Genomic DNA, 13,015 nt, shown 5'->3' with positions numbered 1-13,015 from the left:
AGCATAGGTTTACTTTGGAGTATGATTTCGCGGTGCAGAACTGAATCTGATACACCGCACTCAGGCTCGGTAACTGAAAGCTGTTGAAAACTGCTCGGTGGAAGCTGGAGGCCCAGCTCTAATGATCCTTTAAATAAAATCTGGCTAAATTTGAAACTGAAGTTGATGGCTGCTCTCTGGACGAATTTAAGGTCTGCAGCCAAATTCCAGACGCACAGTCCAAGTGGTCAGAACAGGACTTCCAGGGAGCAATCTAAAAATATCCACCACAATCTGGATGGTCTTGAAAACATGACCTTGAATAGAGAAACACTGAAATTTATTGAGGTAAAATTTCTGATTTTTAATGAACCAATCCACAAACTTTTTGATCACGCCTTCATAATCTATAATTTTCTCTCACTCTATTTTCTATTAAATTTTTAATCCTTATATTGATACAACATTTTGGCCATACGTTACTTTAATAAAAGAAAAAAGTACATATAGCCTTTAGAAACTGAGCTCCATTATACAGGAAAAAAATTAAGTTTAAACTGTACTGCTTTAGTATTTATGCTGACATGCTCAATAACACAGTGCAACATATTAAAGCAGCTTAGAGTGTACACATGAGCGTCTTTGTGTGCAGGCTGCCCATCCCTCGGTGACCTCATTTTCTTTGTGGTTCCATACACCCCTGCCCCTTCCAGACAAAATCCATAATTTCTATTTGATGGTGCAGTCAGGCTGGGCTTTCGGAGGACACTGCCTGAAATTGATGTGTCTCATTTCAGGTCTACTGAGGACGCCAATTACCCTTTGGAAACTCTTTGAGGATGCTCTTGCAACACTCACTTTCTATCCCTGCTCAGTTGTTTTTGTCTCGCTCCCCATCCGTTTCAGACTGATTCACTCTTATCGCATTCCCTCTGTCTGAATGCTCCTTTCTGCTTTGGCTGTATCGGTGTATTTGGCTGACATTGTTCTTTTCCTACATATTCTCACAATCTCTCAGTGTGCGTTTATGTTTATGTGTCTGCACGCTGACCCACCTGCTCAGGTTAATGCACTGAATTTAATCTGATTACAGTAGAACACTTGAAATTTTAAGGTGTATGCTGTCTAGTAATAAATACTTGTCCTGAGCTGGATGCGCTATAGCTATATTTGCATTTCAAACCACAGAACAAGTACAAATACACAGGTCTTGAAACCCAAATCTCCTTCAGATTTTTGCTTTTCAAAGGCAATAGTGTTAGATCAAAAACACTCACCAGTGAAACCTGTTTCATGATGTCTCTCCATGTTTTGTCAACAGTTGTGAATCGGCGTCCCTCTTCAGGCATCTGAACCATGATGTCTGGGGAGCTGAATATGGGCTCCAGGTACAGCCAAGTCGACTGCACCTTTAACCACTCGTCCAGAACTTCTTGGAGAAGCAGCAACTTGCCCTCCCATTCCCTAATGATAAAAATTATAATAATATTACTTACTGATGTGTAGTCATTTTGCAGTTAAAATGTTGCAATCAGATGCAGAGGGTCAGATTCAAGCTTTGTAAAAGACAAACTGATTCCTTTACATGCTATTATTCTTTTTTGTTTTGTTTTGCAATCTTTGCTATATAATATTTCATTGTTCACAAAAATAAAAAAGGTTGGTGCATTTAAAAAAAAATTCCAACTGATTTTTAAAGTTTTTGTTTTCAATGATTACATATAATATTTGTCATCTTCATCCTGATCACAGTTATTTAAAAAAAAAAAAAAAACACGACCAGACCTAAACTAAGACCACACATGTGTGCTTTCCATGTCTTTGATGAAAACTCACACAACATCCATAAGACATTTTCTATAGCTGCTTATTATACTTGTACAATGATGTGCAATGTTTCCCTATAAAACTGTTTCAGTTCATCAGTTCAGACCTTTTACCTCTCTGTAGAGGTTGAAAAAATGTTTCAAGCTCTTCTGATCTCAGCAGGGATTGTTGTGGGTACTTTAATCCACATGTGGCATCTGTTTAAATGTGAAGTCCTTCTGGATAGAACTCATTAGCTCACTATCACCACAGCATCTATGAATAAGCCGTACATCTCTGGGCTTCTTTGTTGGTGTTTCGGGCAGCACAGATGCTCACAAAAACAGTCAATTTTGGCAGCTAAATTATGCAACAAGTTCACATTAGCAGTAAGGGCGGTGGGGCACAGATGTCTGTTTGCCACACAATCTCAGCCGAGCCCTGCAGCAAGCAATACATAGACTGCCAACAGATTGCTGCTAAATAGTGAGTGTATGGAATTTTCCCCTTAATAACATTACACCAAACTTATTTTCCAAGCAAGCAAAGCAAAATTACTCAAAAACAATTCCTCTTGACTCTCACCGTATTTCCACTTCAAAAGGTTTAATGAAGGGTGAGCCTTTCATGGTTTGTGTCTTCACAATGTGATCATCCAACAACATCTGCACTTCTTCCACCGATGACAGGATTGAGGTGCCCGTCTCTCGGTAGCTAAGGAGATTAAACTCCATGTGATCCCACTCACTGGCCATTTTCTCCATGACCTTCTCCAGTGAGTACTCCTTGCTGGCTGCTTCACTGATGCCTTCGAAGCTGCTCAAGTGCTGTTCCAGGTGCATTGATAGGAAGTTAGACACAGACACCTGATCATCAGCTGGCTCCAGGTAGATGCCAGCCAAGTCCGACATGGCATCCCAGTGACGTTTACGCAGGCCGGGATTACACAGTACCTATGAAAAAGTACATCCAGTCCAAATTACTTCCAAAATTTCAAATGATATTGTATTAAAGTCAAATACCAAATCTTACTCTTGATTTCTCACCTGCACCATAGGAATGTGTTCCTTGAAGTCTTCCACCTTAGCCTTTATAGTGTTTGCTATATTAAGGGCATTGGGTACTTCACTTAAGGATTTCTCCAGCTTGTATAGAGCGCGCCAATAGTTGCCAACATCACCTTCTACCTATTTTGGGAATGGGGGTATTTTTTTTACATAACAACAGGACATAAATAGAATTTATAAAAATTTCACATCAAGTAATTCAATAAAAATATTTATTATGTCATATTTTTGTACCACCAAATGTTTATTCATCAGAGCTATAATAACTTCTAGCAAAAGTTAAAATAACTTTTAGCAAAAATTTAAATAACTTTTTCTACTTAAGTTACGTTATAATGACTCATTAAACTGAATAATAAAGTTGTCTTCTCATACTCGCTCCAAAGGTCAATTTCTTTAGACTCCCTTGTTAAAATGCCCAAATTTATAATAGAAATATGCATATGTGTACAACCTAGTACAAAAAAAAAAAGGTTTGAGTTTCCTCCATTACTACAGTTACAGGGTGTTTAAAAAATAGACTCCCTCTTTAAAATCATATTATAGTTTAAAATTATGAATGACTGAAGCTGTGGTCAGCTGACTGACCATCTTGGAGGCCTGAACTGCAGTTTTGGATTTTGCTATCTGTGTGTGGACCTTAGGAATCATGTTTGCTAGCATTACATCATAACTTAGCTCTCCACTCTACAGCAGGATTTATAATAATACAAAAGGAAAATTTATTTTTTAATTTTTTTTATAAATCAAAGAACACAGACATTAAACAAACGAACATAAAGGCAGAAAGCTAAAGGTTATTCCAAGATTTGTACTGTTGTTGTTGCCAAGATGTATAGGAATTTCTTTTACTTGTGTACTAATCACATTATTTTATTGTATAATGCCTTGGTGCCACTGGATTCTAACATGTCTCACACTCATACAGTAAGACAAATGGTGGGGGTCTAGTAAGGAAGTTGGGGGAAGCAGACAACTCCACAGGAAGAGTCTTTTGTCTCTTCGAGGACTCTGGGAGGTAGCAAGGGAGTGTGAACCTTAATGGAAAACTTCCACAACACAAGATGAAAAGGTAGATGGTTGCTATGAGTATTTAGGGTGTTTTCTTGCAAGTATTAAATCCTAGATTTAACAATGTGTTTTTAATAGTACAATTATTGATTGTAGTAGAGGCAGCAGCAGTGTTAGGAATGCTTACAGATGTACTTATAGTAATAATAGCTGAGGATGTAGTTAATGAAAGAAGTACTTAAATAAGCATTAAAAGGAAAAAAGGAAAGGAGTTTAAGCAGAAAACGTTGTTTCATGTGGAGCTCTGCTTTGTGGAGCTCAACATCAGTGAAGTGAAAAATGCTGAGTGCTTTGCTGCTCTCATATATATATAGTATGTGGAAAAATGGCTGTAATATAAAAGGGAAATGGCAGTGCTAATAATACTAATACCATCAGAGTATAATAAAAAGTACCACATGCAGTGATGTCATTATGTAAATAAGAAGGCACAAACAGATAAAAATGCAGTCCAAAAAATCCATCAGCTCCTTCAAGGGCTTTAGTTATACAAAGAAAGTTGACTAAGTTCATTTGATTTTTTTTTTTTACATTATATTCACCATTTAATCTTATTGCTTTCTTACTCAGTCTACTCTTACTCTGACCAACCACTTTCTTATTGAACTACCCAAGTTAGCTGTTTTGAATGTTCACAATACTACAAAATAAGCTCTGCGTTATTTTTGCATTTATATTTGTTCCGTTTTTTTTTTTTTTATCTTCCCAGGGACTTGATAAAATGCACCATTCAACAAAAAAATAGAAATCTGAATCTTTATGACGGTCTGGATGCCCTTATACTACTGTTGGACCACTGAGGCTGTAAATAAGACAGAGAATGTCATTGTTATATGAATGAAAATCAGAAAATTAGAACTGAGCTCAATCTGTCACCTAAACTCCCCAGTCACTCCTGCATTGAATACAAAGTAATTTTTCTACTGCTTTTACCTTGTCTGGGTTCACACTGGTGAGGGGTCCATGCAGCCACTTCTCACGCTGTTTTATGAAATCAGTAGCTGTCTCATAGAGGCGCAGGAATGGTGTCAACTTTTCCTGCGCCTTCGTCCGCTCTGGATATTGGGAAACAGACCAGCCGAAAGCCTCCTCGTCTAGATTTAAATCATTAATCTTTCCACAGAGGTAAGGGTCAAAGGTAAGAGTAGAAGTAAAATACAGAAATAAACAAAGACATGGAAAGAAAAGATAAAATAATGAGTAGATGCATAGTTGATTTATAAATAAGACATAAACACATAATATAGCCTGAGATAACGCCTGTGAACTAAGCAATTTTATATACATTTAACCTCTAGAGGGCAGCATTTTATACATACATACGTGTGTGTGTGTGTGTGTGTGTGTGTGTGTGTGTGTGTGTGTGTGTGTGTGTGTGTATTTATATATATATATATATATATATATATATATATAATCACTACCTGTACAGATATATATCTCTAGGCTTGCAGGTAACAAGTTGTGATATACCTTTTCAGCAGCTAACTCCAGTTTGGTATTGAGGGCCTGAGCTTTTGTCAGGTACTTGCTGAGATTGGCTGTCTCACGAAAGGCCTTAAACTCCTCCACTTGTTTACTATAGCTGTCCAGTTCTTGCAACAAGTGCTCACGGTACAACTGGAATGAGGGTAAGGAAAGATGTCCTTGTATTTTAGCCACCGGTATGTTTTCTCTACATTAAACATTAAAATACACTGAAACAGAAAAACACAGACCTTAAGCCCACTCTGATATTGTTCCGTCATTTTGCTAACTATCTGCTGGTGTTCCTCAAAGATGGATGGCATACGTTTAAACCACTGGATTGTCTTTGTATTGAGCTTCATATCCAGTGTTGACAGGGTGGCAAACTCCACCAGGAAACACAACTGCGTGGCAGAGTCTGCTAGTCTTTGTTGCAAAAGAGGCATCTCTGTGGTCTCCACCTTTTTAATATAAGCCTGGATAAGAAAAAAAAATTGTCATTTATATCTTAAAAAAATGTACAGCAACCATACTAAGGTAGTTCATAAGTGTGAAGGAATGCAAGACCTTCCAGGCTTTCTGTAGCCTCAGCTGAGGGCCTACTACCAAAAACACTCAAAACCACAAGAAAAGAAATAAAAGACAAAGTTTACTGACTGGTGTTAAGTGCACTCCATAACTGCTTTGTGGACAATCTGTAAAGGACAATTGTGCATGGCATAATGCAACAAGCCTGGTATGTGTGATTTTTTGGTGCAGTCACCTTAAGTTCCATCAGCTTTTGAGTATCTGGCGGTGTGCTCACTGCCTTCTCTGAAATCTGCTCAAATTCATGACAGAGCCTGTGAGAGGAAGAATGGCATTAATTCAGTGATGTATACGGAGGATTTCACAGATTTACAATCTTATTATGGCACCGCTTGGCAATAGAGAACACCACAGAGCAGCTAACACAGGGCCGAAAATCACAAAGAGCACTAAACGACATCCCTTATGACTTTCACACAGTGTATTCTTTTAGAGTGACCAGCTTAGGTCTGCACTCTTAAGCTTCCCTATGCATATTTCAGTAGTATCTGCCAAACAGAAGCTGCTTAATCCCTCTCAGCTTTTTTTAATGATAACTTCCTTCCGCTGTATTGGTGAACTATGCTGATGTAGAGAGAAAACACTCTTGCTGAGAATAAAAAAAAGAGAACCAACTAACTTCTTGTTGGCTTTCTGATGGTCATCTAGCATCCGTGTAACCAGTTTCTGCTGTATGTCCCGTGCACACTTGACAAGAGACTGGATGAGCTTATAGGACTGGACCTCAAACATGCCAAGTCGTACCACCTAAAATCCATGGTATAAATAAGTGACACAGTTAACACAATTTAAGAAATGACCAGTGATAAATGATGCAAGAGCTTTTAAATAAGCCCAATCAAAGAAACACAGATTTAAGAATTAGATTATTAGTTTTATGCTTTCCCACTGTTTAGCTTTTTTGATTTGACACTATTTCAGCAAAATATATATCAGTATAACTGGAAGGAAACATGAATAGTTACAGAGTAAGTTATGGGACCTTGGTTTAGGGATTTTTTTTTAATGCATTTACCTTGGAAGGCATATACCGGATCTCATCGATAAGCTTCTGGTAGTATAGCACCTGCACCATAAATTCCTGGAAAGAGTGCTGGTCACGGAGGACCTGCTCCACATCTTTTTCCGCCTGCCTCGATACCAGTGTGGCATATTTATCATACTTGTGGATGTACTCCTTGGGCCTGACACACTCAGCCCAGAATACCCTGCGTACCTCCTCCTGGTGGGCATGAAGGACCTCTGGAAGGATGATGGGCTTCAGGGTATTTCCAAACTGTGAGCTTGGCTGGAGAAAAGCAAAGTAAGGTATAAAAATCAGGGGGAAGCGTGCTATTAAACAGGGCTGTATATAGAGTTGTCTCCTTACCCAGTCAGAGTACAGTTTGGTTTCCACACGAGGTATCACGCTGACAGATCTGAGCATGAACTCGTACACATTTAGGAAGGCCTCCTCATATATTTTGAGGTTGGGCTCAAACTTGATCTCCCTGTCCTCTAAGATCAGATGCAGAACAAAGCCTGAGTGCTCACTGGCTCGTTCTGAACGCTAGGTGACCAAATTAAAATGATACCAAAAAAAAAAAAGTGTTCACCCTCTCATAAAATATAAACAAAATATATTTAAATCCCTTTAGCTTACTCAGTTTCTTCTTACCGGATCTTGTGAAATTAAGTGTGTATAGTCGATGATTGAATCTGTTAGAAGATTCTGCAGTTGGGAAGTCATCAGCGCAGCCACACAGTTGAAAAAAGATTCTAGTTTGGTCATGTTGCTTTTGAAAGGCACCAGTTCACACTTGCACCCTTGGTGGTAAATGTTCTGTACTTCAAGGAGCCAACTAGGGCAAAAAGAAACACAACATCAGCTTCAAGATTACATTACGTTAATGAGAACCACACATGTCGATACCCGACAGTCTAACTGACCACTCAAAGCACTTTAACTACAAGCCACATTGATACAGCACTTTATTCTATTAACTTTAAGCATTTTATTTACCCTGGCCTATTTAGAATGAACTGTTAATCTAACATGTATGTCTTCTGACTGTGAGACGAAGGTGAAGACCCCTACAGGCCATAGGGGGAAAATGAAAATTCCACACAGACGGGCCTCAGTCAAGCTTTGAACAGGGAAACTTTTTCCTGTGACCATGCCAACGACTCCACCACCATACCTAAAATCATAGGCAAAGGACTTTTGGGATAGTCTGCTGTGGCCTTTGTGAGTGGAACCTTCTAGCCATTGGTTCAACTGTGACTTATAAAGTCTGCAAAAAATGACTCAAAAATAAGTAATGGAGGGTTTTAAAATACTGAGTCAGCTCAGATTTAAATCCTAATGAAATGAGGTGGGTGGATTTGAAACAGGCAGTACATGAAATAAGTCATTAAACATCTTACAACCAAATGCGTTTCAAACCGAAAACGGTGGAATTTCAAAGCAGACTTACTCTTGGAGGAGGACTCCTCTGGCACTGTCAACATGTCGAGCGACAATCTGCTGAAACTCAGAAAGCTCTATGGACTCGTTTCTGCGGTGGAACTCCTCTACATCTATCAGCCGGAGATTTCTGTAACCAGATAGCCAAGCAGGGCAAACAAGACTCTTCTACATTGATCATTTGTTTTTTGTTTTTTTAATGTTTGTGACATGGTGCAATGTTTCAATGCCACAAATTTTCAAAAAGCAGAGAGAGATCTATATTTTACACCATCAATTATTACATAACAGCTTCCAAATACCAGTAACAACAGTCTATTTTCAGCATACTGGACTTGTGACTAAATTAAATATTCATTTGTAATTTAAAAGTTTCTAAATTAGAAAATATTTCATTTTAACCAAATTAATTTGAAGCTATCATCTTTCCAACCATACTCACTTGAAGGAGAAATGCCAAAGGTAGAGTATTTTCAGCACAGTGGGGTTGACAGAGTAAAGCTTTTCACCGATCCTCTTGCGTGCATGGACAAAAGACTTGTTCCATGGTTTTGGCACCTTTTCCACTCTGACAGTAAACAATAAAGGGCCAGTAAGGAAAAAAACTATTTTCCACGAGCCTTTACACAATTAGAACATTTTGTTTAGTCTTGTAGTTACTGCTTATGAATATTAGCAGAGGTTTTTAATGCAATAAATATCCTGCAGACTTACTCTAGTCTGTGAGGGGGCAGATCTTTTTCTTTCTCTTTGTCACTTTCCTTTGATTCTCTGAATGTATATTTCACTGCAATTATACACACACACACAAACACACACACACACACACACACACACACAAACCCCACACTGAAACCACTTTCTTATTATTATTACTAAACTCTTCAGGTTTTGTGTTAACCCAACATATTAACCCAATAAAAAAAGACTATAAATTAGTTTTGGATTTCATAAACAATTCTCAGAATGATTTGCGGATTAAAAGTATATGTATATATTAAGTATATATGAATAAATACAGATTGCTGTCTTGATGCTGTGCAAATAGTCTTCCTTGATCTCATCAACCAGCAGTTCCAGTGATGCGCTGTGGCACCTCAGGTTTGGGGAGACCCTTTTCATAATGCTCTCCACCCAAGACTCCTCCAGAGGTGACACATGGTCCAGGTCTATACCATTCTCAATGTAGTAGTTATATCTCTGACAGGACAAAAAAAAAGCCAAAAAATAGTTGATAAAATTATCCATCTATATCCAGTGAATCACTCTGCACCTATATGCAACTCAAAGATATGATTCAACATGTGAATATCCCATTTTTACTGGGCACACACATTTTTCTTTGTGCGTGCTTTCTGAATGACCTACAGTATATTCTTAGTATATTACTTGTTTTCATTTATTTAAGGTGCACCACTATGGAAGTTCAAATTAATGTGTTTTTACTTCTTGCATTTACTATACTACCAAATCAAAATGCATGTTTAAGTAAAGGAAATCATTCACGGTAAATAAAAAATCCTGCAGTTACCAACTGCAAGCACTTAACCAAGAAAACATGATTACTATATTGTATAAAGATTTTCAAAAAGAACTGCTCAAAACCACAACCGAGATGATATCGAAGTAAACAAGAAAAACTGAAGAAAAAAGTCGTCTTTACAAATTCCCTGTAGGATTTGGTTTACCATTATGTTTCCAGTAAACTTGTTACATAAATGATCTCTAAACCTGAATCCTTTATCTGTGCATTAAAATCTATGCATGGGTGTCAGTGTAGGGGAAACTGGGACTACATCACCATATTGCAAACATTTGGATGGGGATTTTTGTTTCTGTTACAGAATTGTTACACTTCGGGTCCAACATCTTGTTAATGAGGATATACACAATAAAAAAAGTGACCGAACATGAAGCACACAGTTCAATTTTACCATTTCACAGTCTCTACTTGCTGGTGTTTTGCCATCCTCCTCCTCCTCCTCCTCCTCTTCCTGCCGGCTAAGTCAGAAAATGCAAATAAGAGTAAAAACAGATGCCACTTTATCATATTAAATAGTATTTCCATATATTAAACACATTAAAGCCGCAATACTTTAATCTCAGTTATGGTTTGTATTGCCTTTGAAAAAGTTTTCTTATACATTATAGTAAGAACATAAAATGTTTATTCAATATTAATGCAAAAACCATCCATAAATGTGTGGTGAAGTGGTTAGTCACATCCCTTCCATGCTGCCAAAGCATACAGCACATGTCAAACTCAAAGCCCGGTGTCAGCATGCAGAGCATTTTTTCCATGCCGGACAACCAAACCAGTAATATGGTTTTTTTCAGGCCCACAAAAAAGCAACTTTAATTACTTTACATACTGCTAGAAGCTTAGCATAATTTAGATATCATATTTCAATTAGAAATAAAGCATCTAAGGTTTTAAAATAATGCAGTAGAGTAAAAGCTGTGCTTTCACTTGCAGGCTACCCTCACTGCTGCTAGAAACAGACAGACTGGCTGCTCCCAGCCTTCTGCAAAAGTTAAAAGAAATCTGACATAAAGATCTGTCCATTAGCAGTTTATTTAATGTTTATTTTAGCTGCTTTTTAGTTTGAATTAGTGTATTACTGTGAAAGAAATTACCATTCACTGGGAGGAGATAAACATGCTTTACTTTATATTTTAAACAGATTGATATCTGTACTATAACAGACAAATAAGTACTTATAAAGGACCAGAAATAAACAGTGAACTCACCATATAAATTTAACCAGGTTTTTTCTGAGATTCAGGTTTTTTCGACTGATGCTTTTGCGGATTCTGCTGCGACGCTTGGAGGTCCAACGGGTCTGCATCCACATTCTGTCCTCAAACTGACTCTGAGGTCTGCCATGGCTTTGAAAGGCCCTGCTGCCTGCCTCATCATTTAACTCATCTCCTACAGCACAGAAACAGTTCAGGAAGGTAAGCTGTAAGCTACAAAAAAAAACAAAAACAAAACAAAACTGCTGGCATAAAACCATCCAAAAAAAGAGGCAACAACTCAAAACCTAGAGGAATGAACCCACGTTTTGAAGCTGTTTCAGTCCTATCAGGTTTCTGTGTGATTAGAGGAAACAGCGAAAATGACGGTCTTGCTTCCATCCAGGGCTGCTTTTTGAGGACCTGGGCAGTGGAGAGAGGTTATTGGAGTTATCAAAAACTAAACTAAATTAGAAATTGAGATAATTGCTGAGTTAACAGAAATACAAGCCTTCAGAAAAATAAAAACAAACTCTAAAAAAATTAAATACACAGCCATATGAAATAAAGTCTCCTCAGGACTCGAAGCAGTCCCTTTAAAAAAAAGCACACCCCAGAAGCACATTTAACAGCAATAATGTGAAGTAACAGTAAGAGTTTTCTGTATGGCTTTCAGTCTCTCACATCATTGTGGAGTAATTATGGTCCACTCAACTTTTCACAGTTGGTTCTGCTTAGGGTCTGACACCAGTCATTTATTCACACCTCTTTTTAAAGATCCAACGAAAGCACTTCAGTGGGTTGAGGTTTGAATTTTGAGTGGGCCATTGCAGAGCCTGGACTTTTTTTTTTCAGCCGCTCTGTTGGAGGTTTACAGGCGTGCATCAGATCACTGTCCAGTTGTAAGACCCAATACCAGCCAAGCTTTAACTGTTAATAATAATAATAATGACCTCTGACATTTGACTCCAGAATACTGGAATCTATTATGGTACAACAGAGAGGAGTTCAAGGTAAGTCCCCCTCCGCCCTCCCCCGAAAACAAATAAGACTAAGCTAACCTAAATGAAAGCAGGCATACACATACACCTGAAAATAAGTAAGTAAATAAATAAAACAATTAACTTTAATAATTAGCTATCTTAATAATTTGCTATAACAACCAGGGTCAAGCTTTCATTTGTCTTCTTTACACACATAGGCTGGACTTCACGTCCGCAGTGCGCTAACACCGGCTTCCTAACTTTTTTGTTGCGGTCAGTTAGCAGCACAGAAACACAGACGACATTCGAGATCAGGTATTCTGAACTTACCTGTGCTGGACTCAGTGGCAAAAGTGAGCGACTACCTGTGATAGTTTTTCTTTTCTTCGCTGAACTCATATTTGTGCCAAATTACCATAAAACCACCGCTAAACTCTTTACCGAAGCTCTGTGCCGTTGCTAGGGCAGTTGCCAAGTGATTAACGGTGACCTCGCGTAAACACCTGTGGACAACAGGAAGACCCGCGCGCGTGGACGTTTGGGTAGAATAGCAACAAAAATCTAAAGCTTCATATTTAAAATAATTGACGTTTTATTTGCTTTTCTCTGGAGTTTTTGTGTCTGTCGTGAACACTGTTTCTGTGTTTCACGTTATGTCGTGAAAGTCCTCGCGGGTCTGTTAGACTTTAATCTCCCCTGGCAACATCAATGTTTAGGTGAGCGAGTCCTTTCATTGTGTGGCACGTGGTTGTACTGCCCCCTTTCCGATACAGCGCTGAGAAGTGGAAAACGGAGAAACTAAGAGCAATAAGAAAAGCAATAAAAACAAAACCATGTTTAATAAAGATGCACTTTTTTAGTTTACGCTCCTC

The 13,015-nt window shown here is 38.2% G+C and overlaps 1 protein-coding gene across 2 annotated transcripts in view; it reads right to left on the bottom strand.

Moving 5' to 3' along the window:
* dnah7 (dynein, axonemal, heavy chain 7) overlaps nucleotides 1–12,773 on the bottom strand; it is a 73,763-nt gene extending 60,990 nt beyond the window's left edge. Inside the window, exons 1-19 of one of the 2 annotated variants that reach the window (XM_084954670.1) lie at nucleotides 12,474–12,773; nucleotides 11,487–11,583; nucleotides 11,176–11,356; nucleotides 10,359–10,425; nucleotides 9,444–9,624; nucleotides 9,139–9,211; nucleotides 8,867–8,992; nucleotides 8,435–8,554; nucleotides 7,636–7,819; nucleotides 7,348–7,527; nucleotides 6,994–7,266; nucleotides 6,598–6,725; nucleotides 6,154–6,232; nucleotides 5,642–5,866; nucleotides 5,397–5,543; nucleotides 4,857–5,036; nucleotides 2,832–2,972; nucleotides 2,371–2,738; nucleotides 1,257–1,443 (exon numbers count right to left, since the gene is read on the bottom strand). In XM_084954670.1, the coding sequence (XP_084810796.1) occupies nucleotides 1,257–1,443; nucleotides 2,371–2,738; nucleotides 2,832–2,972; nucleotides 4,857–5,036; nucleotides 5,397–5,543; nucleotides 5,642–5,866; nucleotides 6,154–6,232; nucleotides 6,598–6,725; nucleotides 6,994–7,266; nucleotides 7,348–7,527; nucleotides 7,636–7,819; nucleotides 8,435–8,554; nucleotides 8,867–8,992; nucleotides 9,139–9,211; nucleotides 9,444–9,624; nucleotides 10,359–10,425; nucleotides 11,176–11,356; nucleotides 11,487–11,583; nucleotides 12,474–12,542 (3,006 nt within the window). In that variant the 5' untranslated portion in view covers nucleotides 12,543–12,773. The remainder of the gene's footprint in view (nucleotides 1–1,256; nucleotides 1,444–2,370; nucleotides 2,739–2,831; nucleotides 2,973–4,856; nucleotides 5,037–5,396; nucleotides 5,544–5,641; nucleotides 5,867–6,153; nucleotides 6,233–6,597; nucleotides 6,726–6,993; nucleotides 7,267–7,347; nucleotides 7,528–7,635; nucleotides 7,820–8,434; nucleotides 8,555–8,866; nucleotides 8,993–9,138; nucleotides 9,212–9,443; nucleotides 9,625–10,358; nucleotides 10,426–11,175; nucleotides 11,357–11,486; nucleotides 11,584–12,473) is intronic. The other variant, XM_084954669.1, reaches the window with a different exon arrangement.
* Between the last annotated feature and the right edge of the window lie 242 nt (nucleotides 12,774–13,015).

Source organism: Perissodus microlepis, chromosome 16 (assembly GCF_051167445.1).
Source record: "Perissodus microlepis isolate ML-2025 ecotype Zambia chromosome 16, ASM5116744v1, whole genome shotgun sequence".
In the NCBI taxonomy this organism is placed as follows: domain Eukaryota; kingdom Metazoa; phylum Chordata; class Actinopteri; order Cichliformes; family Cichlidae; genus Perissodus; species Perissodus microlepis.
Note: the sequence above shows the minus strand (reverse complement) of the source record. Positions and strands in the feature narration are given on the sequence as shown.